The sequence below is a fragment of the Aulonocara sp. 'chitande type north' Nkhata Bay genome, linkage group LG20 (assembly GCF_057382095.1).
Source record: "Aulonocara sp. 'chitande type north' Nkhata Bay isolate Kocher_YH1m ecotype deep benthic linkage group LG20, A_spYH_male_GT1.1, whole genome shotgun sequence".
NCBI classification, from domain to species: Eukaryota; Metazoa; Chordata; class Actinopteri; order Cichliformes; family Cichlidae; genus Aulonocara; species Aulonocara sp. 'chitande type north' Nkhata Bay.
Window position 1 is genome coordinate 35,948,206 of NC_141363.1, and position 25,505 is coordinate 35,973,710.

The window sequence follows — 25,505 nt, forward strand, 5'->3', positions numbered from 1 at the left end:
CAATGCAACAATTGAGAAAAAGCTGCAACAGATAATTTTCACAGTAGTCTTAAGTTTATTATCAGGTTCACTGATGGGTCTAGTGACAACGAGAAGTGAACCTTTGGGTCATATAAAAACATATTTACAAATGCTCTACACGGCAGGAGTATGAATAGAGAAGCTGTCCAAAAAGTTCAGCCCTTCATTTCTGACATGTACACATTTCACAATGAAAAGAAAAGCCTGTCAAACTATGATGTTTAGCATGTGAGCATAATGAAGACCAACTGTAGAGTTGTGGGTTTTAAGTTGCTGTCTTCGTAGTATCTGCTTTTACTCCTTGGGTAGTTGGTTTGCTGCGTTAGCCCGAAGAACAGCTCCTGGACTCGGGTACGGACGCTGCTGGAAGAGAGGCCCCGCTGCTGTGGTGTCTGCACCCGTTTTTGCTTCATTACGTTTGGGCAGCCCACTTGACCACGACCCCCTGCAAAAATGAATACGTTTGTGTTCACTGCATTTGTAATCAGCACTACAATGTCTTCTGTGTCTGAAAAGGGGTTTTGTCAAGCCTGAGAAAACGACCTTGATCAAATTGCAATGACAATCTCAGTTTGGTCTTAGGAATATTTTAAACAGAAACCCTGCAGGTTTAGATCTTAGACATTTCCACAGCAGACAATTTGGCTCATGGTGGCAGGAAAACTGCAATGAGGTAAATTTGGTTAATGACGACTACAGTATGTTGCATTTACAGCTACAATAAGACTGACTGCACATACAAGGATAATGAAACTAGCGTGCTGAAGTAGTATGGAGCCATTTAAGTTGTTTTTATACCTGTGCTTTCTCTGACATGCCAAGTCAAAATGCTGTTTAAAAAAAAGTGTATGGCCCCTTCCCAGCGTTCACACGTTCCTGCTCTGAGGGCTAAGAGCTCATAAGGATACGAGGCCTTTCTGCAAGTCTTTATTTTATGCTCAAGGGAATAAGTGAGTTGTGATAAAAGCTGGTCAAATTTGGTCAAATATTAAGAGTAACTTTTTTGAAAATGGGAGGAAAACTAATCCAATTCACTATGAACATTATGCTACTGGAATAAAATCTGCCTCTTGTTGAGGTGTGGTGCCTTGCATGAAATGTAGATTTATGTGAGCTCCCTAAACCAGGGATATCAGCTATGCTGATTACCATTTTGAATTTTGAGAGGACACACTCAAAAATTGTACCTGTGCTGTGTGAGGGTTTAGTTCTTACGTCTAAGATAAAAATGCATGATGGGAATTGATTTGGTCTGTCTCTCATAACTATTTTTCAACAAGTGCAACACAATGATTCTGGCAAAATCAGAATACCAGAGAACGACCTGTATATAGCTTATATCGAGGTGACCATCTGTACTGTACCTTGGAGCATCAGAGTAAGCACTTGGATCCATGGGGTCCATCTCATCATCTTTTCTACCTGTAAAAAATATTAAGTGTTCAATATTCAATCATGTGAAAGTTGCTGATGTGTAAACATGTAATGAATCAGATGTAAACATTACCTTTTTTGCTTCGACTGTATGGTGCTGCCTCATCTCTTCTCTGCTTTCTTCTGTCTCTGTCCCTCCCATCGTCACGTTCTCTGTCCCGGTCCCTTTCCCTGTCCCTTTCCCGATCTCGATCCCTTTCCCGATCCCGGTCTCTGTGTCGTTCTCTGTCCCTGTCTGGTTTCTCAACTTGCTTCTCGCCTTTTTCATCTCCTCCTTCTACTAAAAACACAAGTTAAGGCAAGGATCACAAGATTAGCCATGGCTGAAATCTGTCAAAAGCAAACTGTATTCTGAGGTTGTACATTCAAAGTAGCACACGTCAACTGTAACAGAACTGAAATTTGTGATCACTAGTGCTTCTTGAAAACATTACATTATAGAGGCTGAATAAAAGCATACCTCTTATTTTCTTGGCAGGTTTTGTTATTACTGCAGATGGGTCATTTGGGGATAACCAGGCAACCATATCTGTCTCGACATTCCAGTAATAAGGAAGACCACTGTTTAAGGAATAGAAAACATTAGCGATTAATATTGCAACCACAAAATTAAATAAAACTTACTTAACAGTTTAAAAATACACTTTAGCTCTCCATGACAGTAGTTATAATGTTCAAGGACTTCTCAAGAATAAAATGAGAAACAAGAAAGAAAAAGTAAAAAGCGCATTCTGATTGTGAAGTTTATAACAATCATTTTGAATTAAAAGTATAAAATTCTTATTATATTAAATTATAGTATATCAAGTGTACATACCAAGCAGAGTCAAACACTTTGTACCAGTTTGGTGGTAGATTCTCCACTCTGGTGGCTTCATAATCTACATTGTTGTCATCATAATCTTCAGCAATAATCTCCTCATCTGCCCCTGGATTAATTGAAGGGGAAAAGGTTTTTAAAAAGGCATGGAAAAAAAAGCACAAAACATAAGGAGAAATTCACAAAGGGTAGAGACCCGAATATGAAATCTGTTCCACTACCTTGCTCTGTTGGTTTAACAATCCCTCTCTTGGCCAATCGGGCCAGCAGTGCTGGAGGTAAAGGCATCCTGAAAGACGGAGTCCATGTGAAACTCTGTTCATATTATGGCTGAAATTCACTTGGGGTACCAAAATAACAGTTGCAGAACAAATGCTCATAACACATTATTACACAGTATTAAAATAGTCTTATATCAGATAATATAATACATATCATTTACTTTCAATAATATGTACCCTTTGATTAATTAGGACATATAGAAACTCATCATTTACACACAAACCACTAAGTCACATGTGGCCATAAAGTAAAATGCACATGATTACCACCATTATATAGTTTAGTGATCTTTAATATAAGCACATTTTGTAACAGTTTCATTACTTTCATGGGCTATTTTATATATTTTTATCATCATTATGTTTAATATTTTTGGTCCACCATTCATTTCACACTTTACTGAGCACTTGGTTTTGAAACAGTTCCCATATTTACCTGTTTTTTATTCTTCATCTTCTTCTTCTTCTTATCATTATTTTGTTTTGTCCATTTTTTTCTGGGACATTTCTTGTTTTCTGATAAGCGGAGATTAAGCCTTTACTGTAATAATTCTATCAAAAGCAGCTTTAACACTGCCCAGAACCACATTTTTGCAGCAGACTTGTCACATCTGTAGACAAGTATTTCCTGCAATAAATTACTGCTGGCTGTTTTGATGTCGATATCACAATGATATTCCTGAATTGTAGTTTAAAGCATGTATCCTGGCAGGTCTGAGAATGACTGAACTCCTGAACTGTTATGTGTCCTGTCATCATTTAAAGTAATCTGCTCATAAAAATTAAAGTAACTCCATAATCCTAATAAAGAAATCAGTTTCCTAGGTTATATGGCCATCGTACGCGAATCCCAGGTAAAACTTTACTAGCTCCTTATTTTATGTGCATGTGCATATATGTATTTACATATATACACATACCTATATATTTTTTCTTTGTGATTATTTGTACCATGTACAATACGAACTGTTTCCTTTAACAAGAAACTAACACGCTTGCGGTGCATCCGCGGCTGCAGATGTAAGATTAACGCAATAAACAAAACTATGCGTCTCCAAAAAGCATCCACACCACACAAACACAAACGTTACCCTTTACTTCAAAAGACTGAACAACAAGAAATAGTTAAATTCTTACCTTTTCTTTTAAAAAAAAGGTGGCCCTTTTTTATCGTCAAGCTAACGATACCTCTTTCCAAAACAGCATACACGGCGCGCTTAATGATGACGTAATCACGTCTTCTCGACGAAGACGACGTAAACAGACATGGAGGAGTATGCCCGAGAGCCCTGGTAAGATTAGATTTTAAGCGTTTGTTTGTATTTTAGAACTAATTAAGTTGGAGTCAAGTGTTGACTTTCTTAAATTTCATACTCAGCTTTGACGTGAGAGTGAGCAGAAAGGCTCTGCGGTTGTTGCGGCCTGCTTATTAAAGGCATATAAAAAACATAAAGATGTTATATGGAGGCGCCCTCTGCACACACAATAAGCTGGTAGAGTCACCTTTATCTGAAAATGTCGCTGTTTTTAAGTGACAACTGGAGTTAGGATAGAAATTAAAAATAGTTCAGGGTGGATTAATTTCAAAATATGGTTCCAAACAGGCAGTACACGAAGCTTCATTTATTTATTTATCAAGTTAAGACACACCTCGAGCCAAGGTTGATCCCCTACAAGTCAAACTTTAATGATAGTTCAAAGGAACGGGATAAAGAATCCAGATATCAGCCACTTCATTAGGCATACCTGTCCACCTACTGATTAATGTAAACCTACATTCTGTCACTTGGCAACAACATAGTGCATTTAGGCATCTGGACATGGTCATGACGCATTGCTGAAGTTCAGGCTGGAGAAGTTCAAACAGCTTATTTTTATTGATTTTGAACATCACATGATTGCTTTTGGCAGAATGGCCGATCTTTTCAATATTTCCGAAACTGTTTAACTACAGCCTTTTCCCCACAAAATAATTTCTAGGGTTTTACAGAGAACAGCGTGAAAAAGAGAAAATATCCAGTGAGCAACAGTCATATGGTTGAAAAAGCCTTGTTGATGTCAGAGATCAGATGAGAGTGGCAGACTGCTTTGAACTGAAGGCAGCAGTAACTCAAATAACCACTCCTTACAACTGAAGTGTGCAGTATAGCATCTCTGAATGGACAACATATCAACCCTCAAAGCAGCTGGGCTATGGCAGGAGAATACTAAATTGTCACTTCCCTTCTCCACACCTCATTAGTTCTTTCACTACTGTTTGACATATTCATTTATGATGTTTGATATGTTTTATAACACAAACATAACTCAGAGGTGAGCATTTAGTTATTTGTGTGGCTTTAAGGAACTAGTTCTTCATCCAAGGGTAATATACATTTCTCAGCCAGAACTGTGCCCATATTGTCTTCGGCTTCATCCAGACCGCGATTGATAACTTCTGCATTTTGTATATGAACTGGATGTTAGTTGTCAGATATATCTCCATTGTCAGTTTTCCTATCACATAGAAATCCATTTCTCTCTTAACGCAGCCCCTGGAGGATAGTGGATGACTGTGGAGGTGCTTTCACAATGGGTGCAATTGGAGGAGGGGTGTTCCAGGCGGTCAAGGGCTTTCGAAATGCCCCTGCTGTGAGTTCAAAACACAGGTTTTTGTTTGTTCTTTGGCTCGTCAGGTTGTTAAAGGCAGAATTCAACTGAGCTCTAATATTTCAGGGTGTTGGACACAGGCTGAAAGGGAGTGCAAAAGCAGTGAGAGTTAGAGCTCCACAGATTGGAGGTGAGCAGTTCCTGTTTTTTGTTACACACGGCAGTTAGTTAGTAATATATCATTTTTTGTGTAGATTAAATTGTTTAGGTACAGTTAGCTTCATAAAAGTAGCTGAAGTCTGGTTACTTCTTATGTTGCAGGTAGCTTTGCTGTTTGGGGAGGGCTCTTTTCCACAATTGACTGTGGTTTGGTTCGTCTGAGAGGGAAAGAGGATCCTTGGAACTCTATAACCAGTGGTGCGCTGACTGGAGCCATCCTAGCAGCACGCAGTAAGGAGCTCATTAGCTCAAAAGAAACAATACACCACTGTGTCTCTCTGTGTCAGTAAATACAGCCCCAATTCTGAAAAAGTTGGCATGCTGTGTAAAATGTAAACAAAAAATTTTTGGAATTGGGTTTCTACATTGGGATAATTAGCGTGACTCGCTGAATATTGCATTTTTCTCCAGGTGGACCTCTAACAATGATGGGCTCTGCAATGATGGGGGGAATTTTGCTCGCTCTCATTGAGGGTTTTGGGATTCTCCTAACCAGATACACAGCGCAGCAGTTTCAGAACCGTGAGTGAAGATAATTATGTTTCAGAAATGATATTTAAACTGGGCAGAACCAATGATTTATCAGTAGTTTAGCAAAATGTCACATGATTAAATGTGTGAGTGGTTTTATACCCCTGTACTGGTGTCCACTCCTCAGTTTGACAGAATTATGGCTGGACTTCGGCATAGAGCAACATTTTTCATCTCACTGGTCCCATTTTTACTCACCCTCATCACACTCGTAGCATTTTTTTGTTTCTATCAAAATGTTTTAAAGAACCTGAGGAAAATCGTCCACTCTCTCAAAGTTCTTGTGCAGTTTAATTTGTGTTTCCTGTTTGATTCGTTTTCCCCAACAACACAATTTCTCACAATGTTAATGATATAACAACTTATAAAACATTTTGAAGGATGTGAGACTATTAAAATCGTTTGGGTTTTTTTCTTAGTGTTGCTATGAATAACCAGACAAATGTATGAACATCAGGTTGCCTCCAGCACAGCTCAAGTTAGATTTCCTGCTGAGACATGTCTTATTTTGGATGAGATTGTCACGGTTGATGCTGGCCAACCGTGGGGATGTGAGGAAAAGGAGGACCTAGGCGCGGAGCTCTGAATGCAAGCAGTGCGTTTATTTACAGTGAATGGACAATAACAATAAATCCTCAGTGCGTTCCTGACTCCCGTGACATGTCCTCTTCCCAGTGCTAGTGTTCCTTGTCTCCGCTCCTCAGTGTCTGAGCACCCCGTGCTCGCTTCCCTCTCGTCTCCACGCTTCTCCTGCGGAAATAGCAAAGAGGCAGCCGTAAGACACACACAATGCGGACTAACCATACTAACTGGCCGAGAGACTAATGTGAAGTCACGCAATGATCCAGCGTCGGATAGAGCTCCATCACACTCTTAAGCAGCTCCTCTGACGAGGCTTGATCAGCTGCAGGTGTGTGAAGGTCTTCAGGTGGGGCCAACCACCTGGCACACCCATTAGGCCTGAAGGTGCCTGTAAACAGGTGCTCCCAGATACACCTGCATCCACACACACACACGTATACCTGCAAGCAGGGAGAACGAGGGACAGCAACACCAAAAACACATATAATATAAAACAAGTCCATAACTGCTCAGGGACCCTAGGTAGCTCAGATCCAGGTCCTTGACAGTGATGAGCTGAGGAAAGGCTACGAAACCAAAAAGCCTGAAAGCACAGCAGACCTAGACAGTAGTAATATTCATATAAATATTTCTGAGGGAAACATGGGTTATATATTGATTACATGCCAGTGAAGCATGAAAAACTGACTTTGTTGTGTCTTCTTCCTTGATTTCTCCAGCAATTCCCTTTGCAGACGACCCTAGTCAGTTACCACCAAAGGATGGAGATCATCAACATCAGGGGCAAAGGGGGCAGTTTCAGTAGAGAAGGTTCAGGACTGAAGCCAGCTGTGGACAACCAAAAGCATAACAGGAATGCCAGCACATGAACAGCATCTACCAGGATGACCAAGAGGTGGAGATACTGGTCCCTACTGGATGCTAATAGATACCTCAGGGACAAATTACTGTTTCAGTTATTTATGAGTAAATGATAGTAATTTCCTCATGTTTGCACCACCTGAAAAATCAACGTTTTCAATATTTATGGTTATTTTGTTCAATGTGTAGTTCTCAAAACCACATAGTAAATTAAATTAGTTATTATAGCAACACGTATCTATTAAAATAAATAATTTTCAGCTCATTTATATTCTTGCTGAGAGTTGGGGACAATGCTCAAGGAACCAAATAAGTTTTATCCAAAAACTGCTTTATGCTTCCAAAGATTTTATACTTGGGCCGATTATGTATTTTAATGACTGAAAGGCAGAAAGTTAAAGTAAGAAAACTGCACATCTTTAAAGTTTTGCATTAGAAAGATATTTATTCGAATATTAACGTTAATATTTATTTACCTGTGAGGTGTTAAAGTCAGTTCAAAGGACATTTGAGGGGTTTTTTTTGTTGAAACTCAGCAAACCCTTTTTTTAAAAATAGTTTTTGTTGATTATAAGTGTTTGTCTAGTCTGTTATCTGTGCACCATTTGTCACTTTAATTGCCGCATAAAGCAACAAAGCACTTTTTAAAAACCTGAAAGTCTCTCATTTCCTGAAATTAGCACCATCCACAAAAAATTCTATCAAATCGATCTGGTTACAAACTGTCAGCAAATATCTATTGTAGTAAACGTACTGTGAACAATGTTCCTAAAAATAATAAAGCTTCAGATGATCTTTAAAAATGTGATCGATTGTTTGTTTGTGACTTCTTTTTCAGGTAATGTGATGAATATTTTTGCAGTCTTGTGATTTACTGCTGACTGGCGCCCCCCCGTCGCCGGCCTTTCGGTACTGCATACAGTGGCTGTTTCTCTCCAAGGTCCTGAAATATTGGGGTCCCAACTTGCAAATGCTTTCTTCATCTTGATGGACTATTTTCTTAATATTATTCTCTCTCAAAACTAAAACATCGCAGCAAACTCCCACAGAGCCGGAGAGTTTCTCCACCTCCACCTTCCCCTTGAAAGATTTCCCTTGTCATCCTTTTAAACGGCTCAGCTACTTTAATCCTGACGGCTGGCCGCCGCGAATATATGCACGCGTTTGTTTTAATACTCCTCACCGTTGTGTGCCCGCATAGATAAACTTAATTGCAGTCTTCATTTACACACCGCAAGAAATGACCAGAAAGCGGCTTTAATTGGATTTATGGGCTACAAACTGGCGGTGAGCAGAATGGCCCGCAGCCTCTGAGCTGCACCAGCTTTCTGCATGTGGATATGAAATGACAGGCTACAGATGGTCCTTATTTTTTCCCTTCTCTCTTTGGGGGCCAAATTCAAATCTGTGATCCATTACGCATCACAGATTTTGTGAGGAGTTGATGGTGCGTTTTCTTCAGTGATTTTGTGGCGTTAACCTGTGAAAATGGACCCGGCAAAGAAAGGTATGGTCTGTCAGCCTTTCAGGAATGTGTATAGTATACCTCCACGCGTAACATTTGCTATGTTTTATTGCACTGTAAAGCTATTCTGAGTGGGAACAGACAAATGTAAGATGAGCATAAACATTTTTGTCATGACGCTTTTCTGAAAAGTAACAAAACCTAACTAGTAAAATAAAAAAGGGCTTTTATAATAACCAGAAAATGCACAGCTGGTCTCATATTTTCACGTTTTCTTACTAGGGCAGACAGTTTATGTCTTGGCTGCTCGTTTAGTTTGTTCACGGATGGGATGATAAAAGTACCCTCAGGCTTATTCTCTGTGCAGTGCCTTGTCAACAGGTGTTCGTGGGTCTACTTGGGGATAGGGCCGGGCTAAGTGCCACGCTGCTCCCACTAAAGAAGTAGGTCACATCTGGTCTTATAATATGAGGCCTCCGGGACAGAATACCTCCCTGTTGCCACAGCCACATGTCAAATCCTTTCCTAATTGTGTTAGATAATAAAATCTGAGCTCACATAAGCAATGCTAGAGTAACATGACTTGAAACTGTGTGCAAATGCACACTGGAACTGGACAAAACATTGTTTAACTTGCTTTTTTTTTTTTTAATTTTTTTTTTTACACTGAATCTATTCCCCAAAATAAAAGAAACAATTACCTTGCATGTATATATCCTTACTTACAATAAAACAACTCAACCCATGCCCAACAGAGCTAACATTCACTGTGTGTGAAAATGCGCATTTTCACCCTGCCTTTTTAATCTTTATGTATATATTGACTTATTTATTTTCAGATGCCCTCCCTGGGGGCGATGCAGGCAAATCAGACACCCTCGGGTCAACTGGCTCGGTCAGGAAAAGAGGAGGGGGCGCCAAGAAGGCGATGCAGGCAAACAAGTCTGCCCTCAGGGCCCCCCGAGCTCTTTGCTGCCTCACCCTTAGCAACCCCATCCGGATGGCTGCACTGGCCCTGGTGGAGTGGAAATATCCTTTTCTCTGAGAGAGTTGCTGTGTTTGTCTCTGCACATGTACTGTGTTTTGGTTTGTGTATGTTTAATCCTGCATATGATGCACATTCATTAATAATCATTTGTTTCATCTATTTTTCCTGGAGAGATACATTCACAAGGCCCGCTCTTGCCTTAACTAGAGTCTGCAAGCCCTTTGACATTTTCATTCTTCTTGCCATTTTTGCCAACTGTGTGGCCATGGGTGTCACCAAGCCGTTTCCAGATGATGATTCCAACCCTACCAACCACAAACTAGTAAGTGTTCAGTGAACAAATATAAAATAATTTAACAAAGCCACCAAAAATATACAGGTTGGGCCATTTATATGGATACACTGTAATAAAATGGGAATGGTTGGATACTGGATGCCTGTGTTGGCATTTCTCCTGCGGTGTTGCTATCAGTGTGTGAAGAGCAGGAGAAGAGGGTTCCATTGACAATCCAACACAATGGGCAGCACATTGAACACATTTTATGAGTGGTCAGAAACTTGTAAATAACTCATGAAAGAATAAAGTTACATTGAAACCAAGCACACCATTGGTTTTCTTGTGACATTACCAATAAGTTTGATGTGTCACATGGCCCTCTTCCTATTGAAAAAACAAAAGTTGTATCCAAGATGGCCGACTTCTAAATGGCCACCATGGTCACCACCCATCTTGAGGAGTTTGCCCCCTCACATATACTAATGTGCCACAAACAGGACTTTAATATCACCAACCATTCCCATGTTATTACGGTGTATCCATATAAATGGCCCACCCTGTACATTATATGCCAGATCACAGATGATAGTGTGGGTCAAAGATATGTTTTTGGACACATGGATATGATCGCGGATACAAGTGGCAGAAATGAGCTTCCTCCGAAGGGTGGCTGGCCTCTCCCTTAGAGATAGGGTGAGAAGTTCGGCCATCCGGGAGGGGCTCAGAGTAGAGCCGCTGCTGCTCCACATCGAAAGGAGCCAGTTGAGGTGGTTCGGGCATCTGAAAAGGATGCCCCCTGGGCGCCTCCTGGGTGAGGTGTTCCAGGCATGTCCCACCGGGAGGAGGCCCCGGGGCAGACCCAGGACACGCTGGAGAGATTATATCTCTCGGCTGGCCTGGGAACGCCTTGGATAAGCTGGAGGAGGTGGCTGGGGAGAGGGAGGTCTGGGCCTCTTTGCTTAGGCTGCTGCCCCCGTGACCCGGCCTCGGATAAAGCGGATGAAGATGGATGGATGGATGGATGGATGGATGGATATGAATAAAACAGCTTGATAGTGAATAACTTACTGAACACCTTCTGTATGTGATACAAACTGGCACACTTTTTTATTTAGTTGTTTTGATGGCATCTCTAATCTAGAAACATTAAGGTAAAAGCCAGTGATGAAGAGGCTGGACCAGCTCGCTGTCTAAAGGGTCCAAGTCTCTACTCCTGAAGGTCATTATTATCCCAGTAGGAATTGCTAGAAACTTGTTTAAACCCACATTGGGCCGGTATGCCCAGCTCTAACTGCTTTTGTCCAAATGCCTACCCTGTTACCTAACCAAATAATCCTGCTCGTCAAACACAGACACCAGCCACTCTGGTTCACAGCATTTCCCACACGCTGACACTTGTTGAGTTGCTAGGTTTTTACTTTAGTGGCCAGGAAAACAGGTCCCCGAGGACATATTAGTTTTGTGGGCAACTGGTGAGAGCCTTTAAAGAGATGTAGCCATGCAGAAGTCTAAAACCTTACTATTAAATGAAGACTCCAACAAGTGCACAATTTAGACTTAGTCTGCAGAGAAAGTATTTATTTAGACATTTAAGCAGGGGCAAGGCATGCAAGAGGAATGGTAGACAATGCATAGCTCGTTATTTAACCTCTGTGTGGAGGACTATACTTCAGGCATCCTGACTCCTGCAAAGGGAAACCCAACTTAGTGTAGAAAGGAGAAGGTCTGTAACACTACACAGAAGGGAAGGAAGGAAAGTGAATTTACATCTTTAACAGTGCCTCACCTTTACTTCTTAATTTGCAGGATACATGACAGATTTATTCATTTTTGAGACACATCTGTGGATACTTGGCAGTGGTGTCAGAAAGTCAAATAGACGAAGAGATCATATCGTTGGAGGACGTGTGAAGAGGAAAAAATGTTTGATGAAAGATCTTACATGGAGGAAGTCTTGTTATCTATAAACGTCAAAGAGACGCTGGTGCTTTGATCATATAGAGCTGCCTTCATCAGACTTCAGAAAGGAGGCTTGAGCCTTGGAAATATAACAAGGTTAACACTTTGTATTGTCATGTGATGACATTTCTGATCTTCTTTTACAATTTTTATGCTTTTCTGTTCCTGGTTTCTACAGCTTTACTCTCAGTAAGAAGATTTCCCTTTGCCTTCCTGGAATCATTTTCATTGTTGGATCGAATATAAGTGACTGATTCCATTCATTCATCCATATTGGTGGTAGTGCAGTGAGCGTGACCATTATCTATCTGAGACACACATGCCTGATATGTATTATCAGTCATCATTTTATTAGTTCAGTCAGTATGTCTGGTGTTCTGGTGGATGGTGATGCGTTAGCGTGGAAAAAGTTGTGCCACAACCTCATTGGCGTGACATCTATCTGGGATCATGACTTACCTAAACACCAACCATCTGCCTCTTCTTTCCTTCCAGCACTCTGTTTTTTTTTCTGATCTCTTTTTCCAGTGAATAAAATGTCATATTGTTGTCACATTGTAAGCAAGTTCTATTAATCATGAAAGATTCCTATGACTAAATAATAACTTAATACATTTATAAAATAAGTCATGCAATAATTTTGCTTTGTTTGACCTAATCCTGACATTGTTTGCAGAGAGATAACAGCTGATTCGGTATTTGAGTTTGAGCTCAGACCCGTTTAGTCAAATGTGTAGTGGACACACAGTCGCAGCAGGATAGACGATAGTAGATCTCTTTGTTAGATTTCACAGAGCGGACAGTTGAAGATATTCTTCATTGGAGACTTAACTATATCCGTTATCATCATAACTTTTGGATCAGATTTTGGGGGAGGTTACAGATTTTCCAAACTCCATCTTCTTAGATTAAAGCACTTCGTTCCTGGATTATAGTGTCAGCATGAGGTAAAGTCCCAGTGACAGTGACACTGATTAGAAGCTTTAAGCTGAAGGTTACAGAAAAGGGATCTGTTGGCAGACTTATGCGTGTGTTAGACAGTGGGTTAAGAGGTTAGAAAGCCAACAGTATCAGCTCTTAATGACTGCACAGGTTGTTTTTTGCATTAGGCAGGAGTAAAAACCAGTTGCAATGTGTGATAAAAAGAAATAACAGCCTCTAAATGTCAGCCCTAACAATAACTTGACATTTTCTTTAGTTTTCGTCCATTTTTTTCACATTCCGTCTGTAAACGGTCTTTCCAATTTTACTTAACCATCCCCGTGTTACCTTTTCTTTTGTTCTCAGGAACAAGTTGAGTACGTCTTTCTCGTCATCTTCACCATTGAGACCTTCACTAAAATTCTTGCCTACGGCTTAGTCATGCACCCGAGCGCCTACATACGCAGCGGATGGAACTTTCTTGATTTCATTATCGTCATTGTTGGGTATTTTGTGTACTTTATAAAGTCACATTTTGCATCCACGAATGTTGTATTGTTAGTACGAAAAGTCAAATGCAGCGGCTATTTTCTGACTCTGCAGGTTGTTCAGTGTGATGGCAGAAGCAATGACAGATCACAAGCCCGGTGAGGGCCATCATGCTGCAGGAAAACCTGGAGGCCTGGATGTCAAAGCTCTCCGAGCGTTCAGAGTGTTACGACCACTTCGACTTGTGTCTGGAGTGCCAAGTGCGTCAACTACAATTAGTTTTGTTGGGATATTAGTATGAAGTGAAGGTTTGCACTGAGGGGGGGAAAAGACAAAGCAGATTATTTATTTTTAGTATTATTATTATTATTTATTATTTTCAACATTTTGTTCTTTTTAGATATATTTTAATTGTATTCTTAACTTTTTTTGTTTTATTGTTCACATCTATACAAATTCTTCATCAAAGCAAAAATTCATTTTAATCTTAAAAGGTCAAATTTAATTTTGTTATTTAAACTTCCTCCTCTTTTTCTGCCTTTTTGTGGTTAACGTTGGTGTTTGTCTTGTCAGGTTTACAAATTGTGTTGAACTCCATCATGAAAGCCATGGTGCCCCTGCTCCACATTGGTATGCTGGTCATGTTTGTCATCATAATCTACGCCATCATCGGCTTAGAGCTTTTCATTGGGAGGATGCACAAGACGTGCTACCTCATGAGCACAGGTCTGTGTCATTCTGTGGAGTTTCCATATGTCATTTATTTCTAGACTCAAAGCCTTTTGGTCTCTTGCTGTTTCCTGTTCCAGGTCTGATGGTGGAGGATGATCCAACACCTTGTGCGTTTGCTGGGAACGGCCGCTTCTGTGTCACTAATGGGACTGAGTGCAGGGGCAAGTGGGAGGGCCCCAACGGAGGGATCACAAACTTTGACAATATCTTCTTTGCCATGCTGACAGTTTTCCAGTGCATCACTATGGAGGGTTGGACAGATGTACTCTACTGGGTACACATACATATTGCTAGATCACAGTTTTCAAGCTCCATTTTTTCTTTTGTTTTCTTTTGTTGATTGACAATACTTATCAATTCTTTATGCCTTTGTCTCTGTGCAGATGAATGATGCTATTGGCTATGAGATCCCATGGATTTACTTTGTTTCTCTGGTCATCTTTGGATCATTTTTCATTATCAACCTTGTATTGGGTGTGTTGAGCGGGTGGGTAGTCCCTGCACTGCAGGTTTCAACTTCCTTTGCGTGAATTGTGCAATGAGAAACAAAGGCGATACTTTAAAACGAATCTACCGCATATGTCCCTAATGGTTTTCCTGTTGTTATTAAGCTTGTACTTGTATTTATGAGCACAGAGAGTTCTCTAAAGAAAGAGAGAAGGCCGTCGCTCGTGGTGAGCTGCAGAAGGCGCAGGAGAGCAAGCAGATGGAGGAGGACATGATAGGATACATGGATTGGCTCATAGAGGCCGAGGATGTGGACGAAGAAGGAAACAAACGTTAGTTAGGAGAACATTTACATTCAAATATAAACTCTCAAATCCTTACATTTGTACATACTAATCTGCCTCTATGTGTCTTTGAAGGTGCTGCAATTGCAAAGAAAAAGATGATGAAGAAGTTTGGCTGGTATAAGCACAGTGAGGATGGAGGAGGTATGATAGCTGCTGCTTGTTGCTGTTATTATTTTTCATTTTACGTGATAATCTCTAACAGCCAGTATGTGTGTGTGTGCATTCAGCAGAGTCAGACTCTGATGATGATATAGCATACCTGGATGATGATAGTGGCTTCTGTGCGTCTCTCATGTAAGGAAACAAAAAGGTCAACGTTGTTTTAAATCATTTTTTCTGTGGAGGAGATGGTGTCATTTTATTAATGTTCCTCTCTTGTTTGATTTCTTTCACAGGGCAAAGATGATGGCCAATAGTTTCTGGTAAGAATAAGAGAAGACGTACTACGCTACAAGAAGATATATTTCTCACTGAATTATCCATAACTTTAGGCTCAGTGGGTTTAAATAAATGATGCATTTTTTCACACCTGAAACAAAGAGGACTTTCTTTTCAAGTTAATGGTAAAATAATTATGAAAAATAAATATGATATCATGATTTTATCACGGCTCAGGCAGGCACAAGCGGTTTTCCTGCTTGCACGCTAAATGCTAAACACAAATTTTGGCTAAATGAGAGCTGGTAACATAAAGTACTATACACAGGATGTGAAAATAACACAAATTGGAAATAAAGAAAACTCAAACCAGATAAATTAATTTATGGGTGCAGTCTACAAAAACTATAAATCTTTGAATTAAGGCGTTTTCAGTCCCATTATGACAGGTGTATAAAATCAATCAACTAATGATGCAGTGTGCCTTTATAAACTTACTGAAAAATTGATCATTTTAAAGAGCTCACTGAATTTGAGCCCACGCTCAAACTATAGAAGGATGACACCAATGAAACAAATCAGCTTGCGAAATTTCTTCCCTCCTAAATATTCTGTAAGTGGTTAGAACTTGTAGACCAGAGTGGGATCACTCAGTACTGAGGCCAGTGGTGGGATTGTGCTATGTCATATTAATATTTTTTGACTGTACATGTCTAGTATGCGTGCAGTAAAGATGTTCATTCTACACTTTCTTTAGTGACCAGCTGTGCCAGCTGAATCACACTCTCAGGAAGAACTGCCGCGTTGCAGTAAAGACCACTAACTTCTACTGGTTGGTGCTTCTGTTGGTGTTTCTCAACACTGTGGCCAGCGCTTCAGAGCATTACGGGCAGCCGAAATGGCTCACAGAAATGCAAGGTAATAAATAGCCCCGCCCATTTTTATTCTAACCTGTGATCCCAACCATCTCTATGCTTTGATTCTGAATGAGTCAGTGATATAAGAACAAATGTTACTTTTTTTGTCCCTCAGAGCGAGCCAATAAGATCCTGCTGCTGCTCTTCACTCTGGAGATGTTGATGAAGATGTACGCCTTTGGTCTGCAGATCTACTTTATGGCGCTGTTCAATCGCTTTGATTGCTTTGTTGTGTGTGGCGGTATTCTCGAGACACTCCTCGTAGAATTCGAAGTCATCCCGCCCATTGGCATATCGGTGCTACGCTGCATCCGACTGCTCCGGATATTTAAGATGACTCGGTAATTAGTGATTAAACCTTACGTGAGAAGGGAACTACAAATTTCCATGCCCTATCTGCCCATCCTGATGTGTGGTCATGATGTCCTGTCATTTTTAGGCACTGGGCTGCCTTGTCTGATCTGGTCACTTCACTGCTCAACTCTATGAAAGCTATCTGCTCCCTTCTGCTTCTGCTCTTCCTCTTCCTCATCATCTTCGCCCTGCTGGGTATGCAGTTGTTTGGAGGCAAATTCAACTTTGATGATACTCAGATGAAAAGAAGCACCTTTGACTCATTCCCTCAGGCGCTGCTCACATGTTTCCAGGTGATTTACATCTCCAAACATCTCTCTCTTATGCTCACTGCTTAGCATTTCTTTTTATGGTATTGATTAGATCTCCTTCCCTCTGTCTGTTGAATTCCTTCTTGTTCATCTCGGATGGACTTTTGTTATAGATCCTCACTGGAGAGGACTGGAACGCTGTGATGTATGATGGCATTATGGCATACGGAGGGCCAATATTCCCTAACATGGTGGTGTGCATTTACTTTGTCATCCTCTTTGTCTGTGGTAACTGTATCCTTTTCAACAAATGATTATCAGCAATGATATCAGCTAGAACAGTCTAAATATTAAATTTGGTCCTTCATTTCAAAAGGAATAAACAGCAATTCCTTAATTTTGTGATCAGACATCCTGCTTAATGTCTTCTTGGCTATCGCTGTGGACAACTTGGCAGGAGGTGGTGGGAAGAAAAAAGTCGAGTAAGTTTGATATATAGACTGCAGATGGATGTACAGTGGGGCAAAAAAGTATTTAGTCAGCCACCGATTGTGCAAGTTCCCCCACTTAAAATGATGACAGAGGTCAGTAATTTGCACCAGAGGTACACTTCAACTGTGAGAGACAGTATGTGAAAAAAAAATCCATGAATCCACATGGTAGGATTTGTAAAGAATTTATTCGTAAATCAGGGTGGAAAATAAGTATTTGGTCAATAACAAAAATACAACTCAATACTTTGTAACATAACCTTTGTTGGCAATAACAGAGGTCAAACGTTTACTATAGGTCTTTACCAGGTTTGCACACACAGTAGCTGGTATTTTGGCCCATTCCTCCATGCAGATCTTCTCGAGAGCAGTGATGTTTTGGGGCTGTCGCCGAGCAACACGGACTTTCAACTCCCGCCACAGATTTTCTATGGGGTTGAGGTCTGGAGACTGGCTAGGCCACTCCAGGACTTTCAAATGCTTCTTACGGAGCCACTCCTTTGTTGCCCGGGCGGTGTGTTTTGGATCATTGTCATGTTGGAAGACCCAGCCTCGTTTCATCTTCAAAGTTCTCACTGATGGAAGGAGGTTTTGGCTCAAAATCTCACGATACATGGCCCCATTCATTCTGTCCTTAACACGGATCAGTCGTTCTGTCCCCTTGGCAGAAAAACAGCCCCATAGCATGATGTTTCCACCCCCATGCTTCATAGTAGGTATGGTGTTCTTGGGATGCAACTCAGTATTCTTCTTCCTCCAAACACGACGAGTTGAGTTTATACCAAAAAGTTCTACTTTGGTTTCATCTGACCACATGACATTCTCCCAATCCTCTGCTGTATCATCCATGTGCTCTCTGGCAAACTTCAGACGGGCCTGGACATGCACTGGCTTCAGCAGCGGAACACGTTTGGCACTGCGGGATTTGATTCCCTGCCGTTGTAGTGTGTTACTGATGGTGACCTTTGTTACTTTGGTCCCAGCTCTCTGCAGGTCATTCACCAGGTCCCCCCGTGTGGTTCTGGGATCTTTGCTCACCGTTCTCATGATCATTTTGACCCCACGGGATGAGATCTTGCGTGGAGCCCCAGATCGAGGGAGATTATCAGTGGTCTTGTATGTCTTCAATTTTCTGATGATTGCTCCCACAGTTGATTTTTTCACACCAAGCTGCTTGCCTATTGTAGATTCACTCTTCCCAGTCTGGTGCAGGTCTACAATACTTTTCCTGGTGTCCTTCGAAAGCTCTTTGGTCTTGGCCATGGCGGAGTTTGGAGTCTGACTGTTTGAGGCTGTGGACAGGTGTCTTTTATACAGATGATGAGTTCAAACAGGTGCCATTCATACAGGTAACGAGTGGGGGACAGAAAAGCTTCTTACAGAAGACGTTACAGGTCTGTGAGAGCCAGAGATTTTCCTTGTTTGAGGTGACCAAATACTTATTTTCCACCCTAATTTACGAATAAATTCTTTACAAATCCTACCATGTGGATTCATGGATTTTTTTTTCACATTCTGTCTCTCACAGTTGAAGTGTACCTCTGGTGCAAATTACTGACCTCTGTCATCATTTTAAGTGGGGGAACTTGCACAATCGGTGGCTGACTAAATACTTTTTTGCCCCACTGTAGCTACAGTCACCCAAATTTGTGAACTCAGCATTATGTCCCTCTCTGGGACTATATACACAAATATTTCACAGCTCTTCCCTACTCCTTCCATAGCAATTAAGAGGATAAGTAGCAACAAGTTAATCAGATGGAACTGATTCAAGAAACTCAGCATCAGCGAATCTCATCACCTCTTTAAAAAAGCTTAGTAGTTTGGTCTGGAGCAGGGGCAGGGAACTCCAGGCCTCAAGAGCCGGTGTCCTGCAGGGTTTAGATGTGTCCTTGATCCAACACAGCTGATTTAAATGGCTAAATTACCTCCTCAACATTTTTTGGAGTTCTCCAGAGGCCTGGTAATGAACTAATCATTTGAGTCAGGTGTGGTGACCCAGGGTGATATCTGAAACCTGCAGGACACCGGCTCTCGAGGACTAAAGCTCCCTACCCCTGGTCTGGAGCGTTCAGATCTGCGTTAATACATACAGAAAGCTGTGAGAAAGCTTCTTCTCTCTAAAAACAACATGGCAGCATGGCTTAGATTTGCATCTGAGCAAATCCCATGACTTTGGGAACAATACCCTTTAAACAGACATGACCAAAGTGTAGATGTTTGGTCATAATGCATTTTTGTATCATTATCACATACCATCCCCCATCCCAGTTTTTGTCCCTCCCACACCGAGTTTAGGTCAGCTGTGTAGGTTGCAGCTTGGTTCGATATGCTTAAGGAAACGGCGACACGTTCTTTTAATTTCTGCTGCATTTACGCGTCAGTGTATTCAATATAAAATGTTATTTGAAGCATAACAGTAGTGTATGAACATTTATTTATTCAGAGAGAAAAAGGAAGATGAAGAAGAGTGGGATGAAGATGAAGAGAAAGAGGATGAAGATGCAGGGGCAAGGAACTTTGAAATCTTTTTATATATTATATTGAATGTTTATAGAAAGCGAAGTAACCGCTGATATTTTGTCTCGGGAGCAGAACGAAGATGACGACTGGCAGGAAAATGAGGAGCTGAGAGTCATCGAAGGCCTGGAGGGTGAGTTTGATCGACATTACACCCAACAGAGAGATATTAACTATCTTGACCAACAGTGATTATAAGTTTGTCTTTATTGTAGGAGTGGCTCCTCTGAAGCCCGATTTCTCCGGACCCAAAGAAAAGATTGTACCAATACCCGATGGAAGCTCCTTCTTCATTCTCGGAAAGAAAAACTGGTAATTTTAAATAATCATGAACCCGAGAAATGATTGAAGGGATACAATCTAATACCAGTGCAGTGCACGTGATTTCCTTCCCATTTTCCATTCTTCAGTTTACGAGTCGCCTGCCACAACCTCATCCATCACCCCTACTTCACCAACTTCATCCTCATCTTCATCATCCTCAGTAGTATTTCACTGGCTGCTGAGGATCCCATTAAATCCCACTCATTCAGGAACACTGTAAGGCCAAGCTTCACTCGCTTTTCCTGTCATATTCCCTACATGTTTACTGACTCATAATATTATCTTCATTAGACTGAGAACTGATTTAGCTTCTGTCTTCCTCAGGTGCTGGGATATGCTGATTATGTATTCACTTCAGTTTTCACTGTGGAGATCGTACTTAAGGTAACAGCTGCAGTGGCTGTAAAGAACCAAATCTAATAGAAAATTATGCACTAGTAAACCTCAGAAGTACATGGCAGTGCAATGAGTTTCTGACTTTGTTTCTTCACCCTCTCACTCATGTTTAGATGACTGTTTATGGAGCTTTTCTGCACACTGGCTCCTTCTGTAGAAATGCCTTCAACCTTCTTGACCTGCTGGTTGTCAGTGTGTCACTCACATCCTTCTTTCTGCAGTGAGTAGATGCACGTGAAACGCAAGCTGTGGTTCTTCTGTTGGGTTCTGGCAGAAAGATCAGGAGCAGTTGTAGCAAAGAGAAGAGATTTGAGGATAACTTTTTTTAATTTATGAGCTCAAACTTTTCTTTTCTAATCTCTTTTCCTTGTTTCTTCCAGCTCAAGTGCCATCTCTGTGGTGAAGATTCTCCGAGTGCTTCGAGTGCTCAGGCCTCTTCGAGCCATTAACAGAGCCAAGGGATTAAAGGTAAACAGCTATATTCTATCTAGTTTTATTCCTATATTCATTTAAGCATTATTTCAGACAGCGCACCAAGTAAAGCTTGGTCTCCAAGCTGATAACAGCTGCCTACCTACATTGGCTGATGGCTCAGCTGATACCCTTCTATGTATCCAATTAGCAAATCTCATAAAGGGTGCACCGTTCAGCCTGCTGCATCTGCAAGCCGCTTGCACCTCAGCTCCTCCTTTTCATGTCATGTCACACTTAATCAGTGTCATGTAAACTCGCTGATCACTTAACACAAATATCTAATCAGCCATTCACATGGCAAACACTAATTTAGGAGTGTAGACATGGTGAAGAGAAACTGCCAAAGTTCCAACTAAGCATCAGAAGAAGAAAGGAAATTGAATTTACTTTGAACATGACATGATTGTTGGTGTTAGACAGGCTGGTCTGAGTATTTCAGAAGGTGCTCATAGACTGGGATTCATCTCTGGGGTTCAGTGAGGATGGTCCAAAATACGGGGCCAGTGAGTAGCAGTTCTTTGGCTGAAAATGTCTTGTTGATGTCAGAGGTCAGAGGAGAATGGCCAGACAGCTTCCAGCTAATAGGAAGACAACAGGAAATTCAAATAGCCACTTGTTACAAACAAGGTATGCAGAAGATCATGTCAGCACATCAAGCCTTGAAGCAGATGGGCTACAGCAGCAGAGCTACCACTCCTGCCAGCTAAGAACAGGAAACTGAGATTATAGTTCACACAAACTCATCGAAAATGGATAACAGAAGATTGTAAGATTGTGACTTTTGAGTGGTGGGGTCAGAATTAGGTGTAAACAACATGAAAGCATAGATCCATTGTCTCTTGTGTCAACGGTTCAGGCTGCTGGTGGTGATGTATAGGTGTGGGGGATCTTCTTTTTGGTCCCTTTGTAGCAACTGAGGATCCTTTAAACGCCACAGCCTACCAGCATTTTGTTTCTGATCATGTCCATCCCTTTATGACCACAGTGTGGTCTTCTGTCTTCTAGTGGCTAATTCGAGCAGGATAACACACCATGTCACAAAGCTCGAATTGCCAAGCTGGTTTCTTGAGCGTGCCAATGAGTTCACTGAACTCAAATGGCCTCCACAGTCAACAGCTCTCAGTCTAACAGAGCACCTTTGGATGTGCAGCTGACAAATCTGCAGCAACTGTGACAATATTGTTGTTTGTACTGTACAATTTATTCAGTGTACATACAAAAGTGTAACATGGTGCCTTTTAGTCACATCGTTTTTGCTGTTTATATGTTCACAGAATGTGGTGCAGTGCGTGTTTGTGGCGATCCGCACCATCGGTAACATCTTAATTGTCACAACCCTCCTCCAGTTCATGTTTGCGTGTATTGGAGTGCAGCTTTTCAAGGTTCATGTTCACACTTTCAGCATGATAAGATTTTAACACCCTCAGCAGATATATAGAGTGTGTCGAGTGAGTGTTTGTAACAGTGTAACTTCTCTGTGTTTGCTGTTATAGGGCAGATTCTACAGCTGCACTGACGAAGCCAGACACACTCCAGATGAGTGCAAGTCAGTGGGTTTTTTTTCACACGACATAAAGCTCTTGACAATTTCTTATCACGCTGTTTATTAAAAGATGTGCATGCATCTAATTTTAGAGGCACATTTGTGGTGTATAAGGATGGAGATATGAATCACCCCATGGTCAGGGAACGCATCTGGGAGAACAGCGATTTCAACTTTGATAATGTGCTAATGGGAATGTTGGCTTTATTCACTGTGTCAACATTTGAAGGTTGGCCGCAGTGAGTATTAATTCTACATTTTAAGTCCATTACCTCTCTAAACTATCTGTGTCATTCCTTGGGAGCTTCAGTTTATTTCTTAGAAGCTTATTGAACAACTTACCATTTTGTTATTTTCTTTATTTTGGAAAATATTGCTAAAACAGGAAGTAACAGAGCAGTTGTAGGGACTATTTTTAGCTGAAGATTAAGTGAAAACGGCCTTCAGAGCACTACAGTCGTGGCTTAAAGTTTTATCAGTGGCACAAATGTTTATGTTTCATACACTTTGCTGCTTCACTTTTTGTTTAGATTATTTTTAGAATCGGAATAAGAATATTTTATTAACCCCAGAGAGAATTATATGGTCACAGCTGCTCCAAGACATGTTTCCATGAAACAGTGAAGAACCATCATGACATCAAGACTTTTATTGGTCAATAAATTAAAGCCATGCAAAGACTCAATATTTAGACTAATCAAAATCCAGTCCTGCCTTAAAAGTGCTCAAAATTGATCATAGTTTTTGGGGTTCTGTTTGTCTCTCTGCTTTTTAAGCACTGCCCATACTTAACATGTACTCAAAGACCAGCTTTTAATGATCCAGAAGCAGTTTGGTGACAATCTGTTAAATTTCCAGCATGATATAGCACTTTTCACAAGGCAAAAATGAGACGTAAGAGGCTCAAAGATCATTAAATTAAAATGTCCATATCTTAATCACATCAAACATCTGTGCTCAACAATAAAAAATAATCAAAGTTAAAATAGGAAAGTATATGAAACACAAAATGTGTCGCTGCCAAAAACTTGTCATTGTGACTGTAGACCTGATTTCATTGTTCTCTAAATATATCCATCCAAATATTCACCAAGCAATTATTTGTTTCATAAATTGTTTACACATCACACAAATAATGATGAATATAGAATTTGAATTGACATTTTATGATTGCGTGGCTATGCCAAAGCTTGAACTGCCCCATTTTAAGCAGACAACAGAAATACTGTGTTTCTTGTGTGTCTGAGGGCTACGCTACAACATCACTGGGACCGTTGTTTTACAGCCTGCCTTATGAGATTATTCTTTATTACTTATGTAAAGATATTGCTACTGAAATGACATGCTCTTTTGTGACGGCACAGAGAGGAAATACATACATGAAACTATATCACCTTTTCATGGCTTTTTTAATGGAATTTCCAAATAATAACATAAGTTTAGGAATCTTATATCAATGATTAAATGACTCAATGTATCAGGAATCCTGTGTGTCACTTGCTTTGTCTCTTTTATTTTATTTTTGCCTAAAGGCTTCTGTACCGGGCCGTCGATGCCAACGCCATAAATCGAGGCCCCGTTTACAACTACAGAGTAGAAATCTCCATCTTTTTCATCATCTACATCATCATCATCGCCTTCTTCATGATGAACATATTTGTGGGTTTTGTCATCATTACATTTCGAGAGCAAGGAGAGGCTGAGTTCAAAAACTGCGAACTCAATAAAAATCAGGTTAGTTATCATTAAAAACTGTAGTTTTGACTTCAGTGTAATAGCATTCTTTCAGACGCAATCATTTCTATCCTCTCCCTCCTCACAGCGTCAGTGCGTGTATTATGCATTGAAAGCTCAACCAATTAAGATTTACATTCCCAAAAACCCATCCCAGCTCAAATTCTGGAAAATCATCAACTCCAGCCAGTTTGAGTACGTCATGTTTGTACTGATTCTGGGAAACACCCTTACTCTGGCTGTTCAGGTACAATGTCAGTCAGTTTTCACTCAGATAAAATACTAAAATATTGATTCAGGGCTGTGATGTGAATTTTTGTGTTGTTTTTCCTCTCAGCATTATGAGCAGTCAAAACTATTCACCTCCATTATGGACATCCTCAACATGATCTTCACTGTGGTTTTCACTATAGAGATGATTATCAAGCTAATGGCTCTGCGGGCACATGTAAGGTTTCACTCTTTTTCATCAGAAAATGATATTTGGCACAACTCCACTCACTGTCTGCTGTCTCGATGACTCTCACTTTGCTTGTTTAATCTCTGCAGCACTATTTCATCGATCCTTGGAATTCATTTGATGCACTTATCGTCGTGGGAAGTGTGTTGGACATTGCAGTCTCTGAATTCAGCGTAAGTTTGTTCACACAGCAACAAAATATCACCAGCTACCTTCCTTATCTACCCAAATATCTAATCAGCCAATCACACGCCAACAATTAGTCATGCAATAAGTGAGTCAAATTAGGCATTTCGAGATAGTCAAGATAACCTGTTGAAATTCAGAAAGAGCATCAGATTGGGGAAGAAAGGTGATTTAAATGACTTTGAACAAGGCATGGTTGTTGGTGGAGAACTGGGATTTCCCCACACAAACATCTCTAGGTTTACAGAGAATGATCTAAAACAGAAAAAATATCCAGTGAGCAATCGCTCACCTCAATTCGGGCGAGGTGAGCAGTTAACACACTGGGTGACGCCAGTCCCAGTATTTTCTGTGCAATTTTGATGAAACTTTCCTTTTAATATCCTGAAGATTTGCTGGTATTTATCTGCAGGAGCTAAAAGGGATCTCAGCAGCTTGGTGTCGGTTATTATGGTGCTATTATGTAGGAATACAATCAGAAGATAATTCAGATGCGAGAAGGAAAACTACTACT

The 25,505-nt window shown here is 40.7% G+C and overlaps 3 protein-coding genes across 9 annotated transcripts in view; 2 read left to right on the forward strand and 1 right to left on the reverse strand.

Moving 5' to 3' along the window:
* Positions 1 to 10: 10 nt before the first annotated feature.
* Positions 11 to 3,848, reverse strand: pqbp1 (polyglutamine binding protein 1). Of its 3 annotated transcripts, none has more exons than XM_086278794.1 (7): positions 3,694 to 3,847; positions 2,497 to 2,564; positions 2,273 to 2,384; positions 1,916 to 2,016; positions 1,529 to 1,732; positions 1,386 to 1,443; positions 11 to 466 (listed from the first exon to the last, which is right to left on the reverse strand). In XM_086278794.1, the coding sequence occupies exons 2-7, from the start codon at positions 2,561 to 2,563 to the stop codon at positions 316 to 318; spliced, it is 693 nt and encodes a 230-aa protein (XP_086134920.1). In that variant the 5' UTR covers position 2,564; positions 3,694 to 3,847; the 3' UTR covers positions 11 to 315. The 3 variants fall into 3 exon arrangements, with proteins under 3 accessions (XP_086134920.1, XP_086134918.1, XP_086134917.1); XM_086278792.1 differs by having other exon boundaries at positions 13 to 466; positions 1,529 to 1,735; positions 3,694 to 3,846; XM_086278791.1 differs by lacking the exon at positions 11 to 466 and having other exon boundaries at positions 1,124 to 1,443; positions 1,529 to 1,735; positions 3,694 to 3,848.
* timm17b (translocase of inner mitochondrial membrane 17 homolog B (yeast)) lies at positions 3,741 to 8,158 on the forward strand. Its single transcript, XM_086278795.1, has 6 exons — positions 3,741 to 3,848; positions 5,088 to 5,187; positions 5,272 to 5,335; positions 5,467 to 5,595; positions 5,776 to 5,886; positions 7,197 to 8,158. The coding sequence occupies exons 1-6, from the start codon at positions 3,823 to 3,825 to the stop codon at positions 7,280 to 7,282; spliced, it is 516 nt and encodes a 171-aa protein (XP_086134921.1). The 5' UTR covers positions 3,741 to 3,822; the 3' UTR covers positions 7,283 to 8,158.
* A 284-nt stretch (positions 8,159 to 8,442) lies between these two features.
* cacna1fa (calcium channel, voltage-dependent, L type, alpha 1F subunit a) overlaps positions 8,443 to 25,505 on the forward strand; it is a 28,376-nt gene continuing 11,313 nt past the window's right edge. The window contains exons 1-31 of one of the 5 annotated variants that reach the window (XM_086278782.1): positions 8,443 to 8,845; positions 9,643 to 9,830; positions 10,006 to 10,113; positions 13,315 to 13,454; positions 13,552 to 13,697; positions 14,011 to 14,163; positions 14,247 to 14,443; positions 14,553 to 14,656; positions 14,806 to 14,948; positions 15,036 to 15,104; positions 15,191 to 15,257; positions 15,359 to 15,385; positions 16,099 to 16,259; positions 16,374 to 16,599; positions 16,698 to 16,905; positions 17,037 to 17,157; positions 17,273 to 17,345; positions 19,801 to 19,864; positions 19,950 to 20,007; positions 20,090 to 20,186; positions 20,285 to 20,414; positions 20,523 to 20,582; positions 20,708 to 20,814; positions 20,975 to 21,062; positions 22,343 to 22,450; positions 22,562 to 22,614; positions 22,704 to 22,850; positions 24,144 to 24,345; positions 24,434 to 24,592; positions 24,683 to 24,793; positions 24,895 to 24,978. In XM_086278782.1, coding sequence (XP_086134908.1) covers positions 8,827 to 8,845; positions 9,643 to 9,830; positions 10,006 to 10,113; positions 13,315 to 13,454; positions 13,552 to 13,697; positions 14,011 to 14,163; positions 14,247 to 14,443; positions 14,553 to 14,656; positions 14,806 to 14,948; positions 15,036 to 15,104; positions 15,191 to 15,257; positions 15,359 to 15,385; positions 16,099 to 16,259; positions 16,374 to 16,599; positions 16,698 to 16,905; positions 17,037 to 17,157; positions 17,273 to 17,345; positions 19,801 to 19,864; positions 19,950 to 20,007; positions 20,090 to 20,186; positions 20,285 to 20,414; positions 20,523 to 20,582; positions 20,708 to 20,814; positions 20,975 to 21,062; positions 22,343 to 22,450; positions 22,562 to 22,614; positions 22,704 to 22,850; positions 24,144 to 24,345; positions 24,434 to 24,592; positions 24,683 to 24,793; positions 24,895 to 24,978 — 3,618 coding nt within the window. In that variant the 5' untranslated portion in view covers positions 8,443 to 8,826. Of the gene's footprint in view, positions 8,846 to 9,642; positions 10,114 to 13,314; positions 13,455 to 13,551; positions 13,698 to 14,010; positions 14,444 to 14,552; positions 14,657 to 14,805; positions 14,949 to 15,035; positions 15,105 to 15,190; positions 15,258 to 15,358; positions 15,386 to 16,098; positions 16,260 to 16,373; positions 16,600 to 16,697; positions 16,906 to 17,036; positions 17,158 to 17,272; positions 17,346 to 19,800; positions 19,865 to 19,949; positions 20,008 to 20,089; positions 20,187 to 20,284; positions 20,415 to 20,522; positions 20,583 to 20,707; positions 20,815 to 20,974; positions 21,063 to 22,342; positions 22,451 to 22,561; positions 22,615 to 22,703; positions 22,851 to 24,143; positions 24,346 to 24,433; positions 24,593 to 24,682; positions 24,794 to 24,894; positions 24,979 to 25,505 lie in introns of those variants that run through there. The other 4 variants (XM_086278784.1, XM_086278785.1, XM_086278781.1 and 1 more) reach the window with 4 other exon arrangements.